Source organism: Salvia hispanica, chromosome 5, assembly GCF_029641045.1.
Source record: "Salvia hispanica isolate PSC_SH4W2 chromosome 5, Shi_PSC_v1, whole genome shotgun sequence".
In the NCBI taxonomy this organism is placed as follows: domain Eukaryota; kingdom Viridiplantae; phylum Streptophyta; class Magnoliopsida; order Lamiales; family Lamiaceae; genus Salvia; species Salvia hispanica.
This window is the reverse complement of record NC_142696.1, coordinates 31,400,023-31,406,288: the sequence shown is the minus strand read 5'-3', so window position 1 is coordinate 31,406,288 and position 6,266 is coordinate 31,400,023. Positions and strand designations below refer to the sequence as shown.

At 34.8% G+C, this 6,266-nt stretch overlaps 1 protein-coding gene across 2 annotated transcripts; it reads left to right on the top strand.

Annotated features, from left to right (window-relative positions):
• The first annotated feature begins 1,314 nt into the window (after positions 1 to 1,314).
• Positions 1,315 to 3,395, top strand: LOC125187325 (myb family transcription factor RLI1-like). Of its 2 annotated transcripts, none has more exons than XM_048083890.2 (7): positions 1,315 to 2,083; positions 2,159 to 2,336; positions 2,412 to 2,488; positions 2,567 to 2,606; positions 2,697 to 2,757; positions 2,828 to 2,897; positions 2,968 to 3,395. In XM_048083890.2, exons 1-7 carry the CDS (start codon positions 1,616 to 1,618, stop codon positions 3,160 to 3,162), a joined length of 1,089 nt encoding a protein of 362 aa, XP_047939847.2. In that variant the 5' UTR covers positions 1,315 to 1,615; the 3' UTR covers positions 3,163 to 3,395. The 2 variants fall into 2 exon arrangements, with proteins under 2 accessions (XP_047939847.2, XP_047939846.2); XM_048083889.2 differs by having other exon boundaries at positions 1,323 to 2,083; positions 2,962 to 3,395.
• Positions 3,396 to 6,266: the final 2,871 nt, after the last annotated feature.

The following is a 6,266-nucleotide window of genomic DNA, read 5'->3' as shown; positions in this document are numbered from 1 at the left end:
CTTTTTGTTGAAAGAAAATAAAATGTGCACTACATATTAAATTAGTTGCGGTATTTACTATACAAAATTACAAACCAACCAGTTGTTGTTATGTATAATTCTCAGCTGTCACAAAATATGGGCTGTAACTTATGTTGTTGGATTCGGAATTAAACGGCGTTTTCTTGTAATTTAAGTCAGCATCATCGGATATTATGTAATGAATATATGTTTTGGATTCATTTGTTGTCTCCTAATAATTTCAAAGGATCTCGTACTAGTAGAAACGTGCAATAGATCTATTGTAATTAAATAAGTTTATTAGAAATATTAGAAATGGACCGTTCACTCGAAATTGATCAAAACAAAAAATGCATTTTAATACAGAATTGCGACCCAAATCATGATAATAAGATTAGGTGATCTGATCGTCAATAATTAACCAAAAATACGGAAAGTAATTATTAATCAGTTCAGGTCATTTTATAAAATCAGGGTTTGATATCATTTTCAGATAATTTTAGGTCATCCTTTCTAAATGACCAAAAATGAACTAACGATGACCTAAAAATGCCCTCCGTATGGTTTGATATCATTTTCAGATAATTTTAGGCCATCCTTTATTAAATGACCAAAAATGAACTAACGATGACCTAAAAATGTCCTCCGTATGATTTTGTTCAACGTTTTTGTATTAAGATCTAGTTTGCATAGATCACAACCCCCATTCACCCATGAGACAGGATCATCGACATGGTAGACAAGACAAGAAACATTTATTAGAAATAAGTCGATCACTTACCAACTTAAAAAACTTCATAAAGGATGATTATCTGTACGACTGTACTTATATAAATAAAACAAGATCATCACTAAGCCGATATTGGACAAGATTTAAAATATTTTTTAAACAAAGAATTGAGCAGATGCATGCATTAAATAAAAATTGTGTATGAAAAAAGGAATTTCTCCCAACCCTTTTCCTTTTGCGCTTTACTAACCAGAATCTTGAATGCAGATTTGCACCTGATATATTATTCCCACAAATAATGCTTTTCCCCCCTTATTAAATTTAGGTCAGAATTTTCATTGATTCAAGTTGTTGTTAGGCAAGGCTCACTAGCAATATGAACAAGGATTTAGTTAATTTTTGCAGAGCTAAGAATAATCATGTGCTCTAGATATTGAATATATGCCCTGGTCCCTAGAGTATTCCATGTGAGATAATTAGTTACAGATGCCAAAAAATTATTTGAGAATCATATATCCATATGTGCTTGTGTTGTGTGTGTGTGAGAGATACATAAAGTATATTAAAACAAAGTTATCTTTTTTCTTTTTTAAATAGGGTGATGGATTGGACAAAGTTCCTGTACACCATTCTTTTCTAGTAGTATTATTTTTGTGTTATAAAAAAAATCTACTTTGGCATTGTTTTCTTCAAGGAGAGGAGAGATCATTGTTCATGCCTATCCAGTTAAGGAATAACTAACACCCCTTTAAATTTCAAGATATTTGCTTCATATAAGAAGAAGAGTTTTCTCTCTTCTCAGATTCTTGAAATTTCACACTGTTTAATGCCACATGTTGGTTTGAGTCTACACAATAGGAATCTGTTTTTTTGCTGTCTGAAACAATGAAGAAAATACATCACAACTATGGCTATCCTAGTGAGTTTGTCTCACAATTTCCTGACTGTTGCCCTCAAAATAATCTCCACTCTCAAATGGGGCTCCCAAACCAACCCACACACCACAACCCATGGCACGAAAACTCATCTGGCACGATCATAGGCCGGATCGGATCACCGGCTGCTGCTTTCTGTGCAACTGAGATTGCTATGGGCTTATCTCAGTATGATCTCCCAGAGAGCTGCTCCCAGCAATCTAAGAACCCCGCAAACGGCCTTTTTCAAGAATCACCGGCTAGAAACGACGCAGACTACCATATGATCAGAAGTGATGGATTTTATAGAAATCACCTGCTCAACGCTATATCTGAGAGGGAACAGATACTTCACCTCAAAAACAAGCTACTTGGTGATCTCGATGATTCAAACAGGCGAAGCCCTCCCGCTCCATTCGACTCAAATCATGATCTACAAGTAAGAAATCAATCAATCCATCACTTTTTCCCCTTGAGCAAATGATACTCCTTATTGACATGTGTCCAAATTTAGGTATCACATAATAATCTATATTCAACTCATCCGGCGCAATTAAAGCAGCTCGGGATGCCTCCCACGCCGATAAACAGCAGCTCGTTGTCGCCTTCATCAAACAAGACGCGAATAAGGTGGACGCAAGATCTGCATGACCGGTTTGTGGAGTGTGTGAATCGCCTTGGTGGCCCCGACAGTAAGTGATCGAATGCCTTCTTGTTCTGTGATTCAAGTCGAGGCTCGTGCATTTAACCAACATTCATGTTTTCAGAAGCAACACCGAAACAAGTACTGAAGTTGATGGACACTGAAGGGCTCACCATTTTTCATGTGAAGAGTCATTTGCAGGTGTGTAGAATGACATTGAATTTGAATCTTGCAATCTTTTTTCACACCTAAAATGGCTTCTGGTTTATCTATTTGTAGAAATATCGAAACGCCAAATACTCACCGGAGTCTGTGGAAGGTAAACTCATCAATACTCAATTACTCATCGCACACGAATCTTGATGGAAACACATATATATGAAGCTGATTTACATTCATTTTTGTGCAGCAAATGGGAAAGCAGAGAAGAAGGCTAATAGCAATAACGCAGCAGAAATAGATATCCAAACGTAGTGCTCCTCGTTATTAGTGCATAACAACATACTCGACACAACTTGATCGAAACCATTTCTTTTGCAGTGGGCTGCAGCTCAAGGAGGCACTGCAGATGCAGCTGGACGTTCAGAGGCGTCTCCACGAGCAGCTAGAGGTAGGTAGCAAAACCATATCTCGAAAATGTGGTGAAAAGGAGATTTTAACTTTTAATGATGCAGATACAGAGGAACTTGCAGCTGAGGATTGAGGAACAGAACAAACAGCTGAAGATGATGTTCGATCAGCAACAAAAGACGACGCAAAATCTCACAGAAACAAAATGTGTGATGAATCAGAATAGCGCGGTAGATTCAGATCCAGAGATCCTTATCTTGGATGGTTCTGATGACGATATGGTCTTCCCATCCAAGATAAGCTAGCTGGCCGGGAACGAGGCGAAAAAACGAGCATAAGTGTAATGGAAAGAAAACATAGTAGCCAAGCAATTGAGTCTGAGTGACTCAATTCATGCATGATATATACTACACAGCTGCTGCAGCCTACATTATTTGACATACCAGAGTTTTTGAATTTCAACATTTGATATGAATCTTTTGCAAGAATGTCCAAATTAAACTACATTATTAAACTTGAACAGAGTTTATTGTTTTTATTTATTTTTACTCAATTCTATGGGACACAGGGAGTATAAAACATATTCATTACATCAATCACATGTCCATATCATATTCTACCATCAATATCAATTAACACATAACTATATCAGGTTCACTTCGTATAAACCAAAATTAATACTCCCTCCATTCCATAGTAATAGAGTCATTTTGTCGTTTTGGTACATTCCATAGTAATAGAGTCATTTTCCTTTTTAGTAAAAGTCAACACATTTTTCCACACCTACTTTACTCTCTCTTCATATTTCTACCTTTTTCATTTTCCACTTTACTATCTCTTTACTTAACTCACCTAACACAATTTTTCTTAATCTTCGTGCAGAAAAGAAACGCCTCCATTACTATGGAACGGATGGAGTACGTATCTTACAAACACGAACATGATAATAATACGACATCCCACAAAATGTATGCTACTAATGTCCGGGCTACACGATAAGACCAAACTCGAACACTACACAACAAAGAAACCGTAGATACGAACACAACTCATATAAACAGGAGCACACGAATGCTGGCTAACATTATAAACTAGAACGAATATACTGTTGGAAATAGATAATTTTAGAGTCTCAAGAATATTGGAAAGAGTCACTTTAGAGTTTCAAGGAACATAAAATTAATAGTGTTATAGTTCCAATTGATTGTTCCTAGGTGCATTACTTCTCTAGTCCTATAACTAGAGATGTACTATGTATCAACAAAAACAATTAAAAATCAATCATAATGTAGTCTTCAAGAGTTCATCACTTTTATTTTTCGCATTTTACTTTTCAACATATACAGTTTTGAATCCGAAACTCTCGAGTGATAAAAGGCTAGGAATGAAAATCACCGCAAAGGTACGCTTCATAAATGCTTTCTTAAACATATCAACTTTTTTAATAGTTCTTGTTTTGTTAGAGTAGTAGACGAGTTCCTTACTGGTCAACAACATCAAAATGTCACCATCTTTGAATATTTTGATAGGAGAAACATAACGAATTTCAATCCTATCAAAATCGAAATGAATAGTACTCAACTTGTACTCTATGGTCCAAGATTCCTCAACTCGGTATTTCTTCATCATCCAGATGACAATTTCATCGTCCCATGTGTATGAATAACAGAGGCAGTCCTTCAAAGCAGACAACTTCCCGATTAGACGGCCACGCCCGTCTACAGGAGGAGGAGGAGTAGAGAAAATGCTAAAACACTCTGTTTTAACATCAAAACCGCATATCCACATTTTTTTTATTCTGATCACATAAGATCCAATGGGGGTTGCCATTTAATGCAGATTGTGTAGTAATAGATGGGAATTTGAATCCAGAAGGAGCGCCATCTTCAAGGCGCCTCCACGTTCCTGTTCCGAGGGTGTATACATGATGGGATCCTATGTTTGGATTGGTACATACCATTTTATATTGTCCGCTTATTTTGCTCAAACCAATTTCAAAACTCGAATGAGAGATGTCAACGTTAGGTAACTGAAGCTCAATAAATTAACGAGTGACCGGATTGCATATATTAAGACAACCTATAGGATCCTTATAAAAAACAAATAGAAGAAGTGATCCACTGGCAGTGACATCTACTATACATGATCCAATAAATATTTTGAGATTTGTGAGAATATTATAGTGAAGGTCATGTCTCTCTAGATCGGCTTCGTCTTTGTCTTCAATTTTGTACATCGTGCAAGGTGATGACCAACCACTCTGCATCATGCAAACCAGGGCCGGTGGAGTTTTGATTTTGAAATCCTTAGACTCGAGCAGGTTTAGCCATGGTTTGCAAACGCACTTGCTAATTGCCACGCTTGGAAGAGGAAGGCGTGAGATGATGTCTGTGGTGATTTCTAATGGTAGACTTAGTAAGAAATCTTGCTCCATTAGAATAAAGTTTATGGAAAATGGAGTAAATATTTATAGCACCTATCTAGTTAAAATCGAGCATGGTGATTATTCAAAAATAATAGTATTGTAGCATTAAATGAAAATATTATGATGAATATAAATTTTCGTATTGTAATCTAATATATGAGATTATATTTTGGTTATGCTTTAAGGGTGTGGTTTCACCATAAATATAATTAGATAGATATAGTTATGGTACAAGACAACTAATCCCTAGCAAAATCAAGACCAAATTGTGAACTCCTGTGACGTATGCCCTTAAAATAAAATAAAAAAAATAATATTTTTATCAAAAATTTCAAAACAATAGAAATATTTTATAATCTGATATTTAATGTGAATTTTCTATAATTTCATGAATATATACACCAAACAATCAAAACATATTGATATAACCTATTTTTTAAATATCATTTTTTTTAGTGGCCCATATTAATGTACTTATGTACTCCCTCCGTCCCACAAAAGATGTCTCACTTGTGGGACGACACGAAATTTTATGAGGTTTTATTTTGTGTGTTAAATGAAGAGAGAAAATATAATTTTTATATTCATGTGAGAGATAACTTTTTCTAAAAAGAGAAATATGACATCTTTTATGGGACAAAGTAAAAAGGAAAATGTGACATCTTTTATGGGACAAAAGAGTACCAGACAAGTGTTTTAGGATCATGTGTTACAAACTTTTATCGCTGAGTGATCCATATTATTGTATTACTACTATGTTATTACAGGATAATAAGATGATGTTGTATATGACTTGTGTTACTGATGTGTGATATGCAAATCTTGGTTAATTATATGTTTCATACATAATGTTTTACTTTTATTTTAATTTAGTAAAAAAAATATTAAGTTTATATATTTCATACAAAAAGTTATAATAGTGTTTTAAATTAATATATTCAGTTAAATATTTTAAAAACCGTTAATTAATTTATAATTTATCCA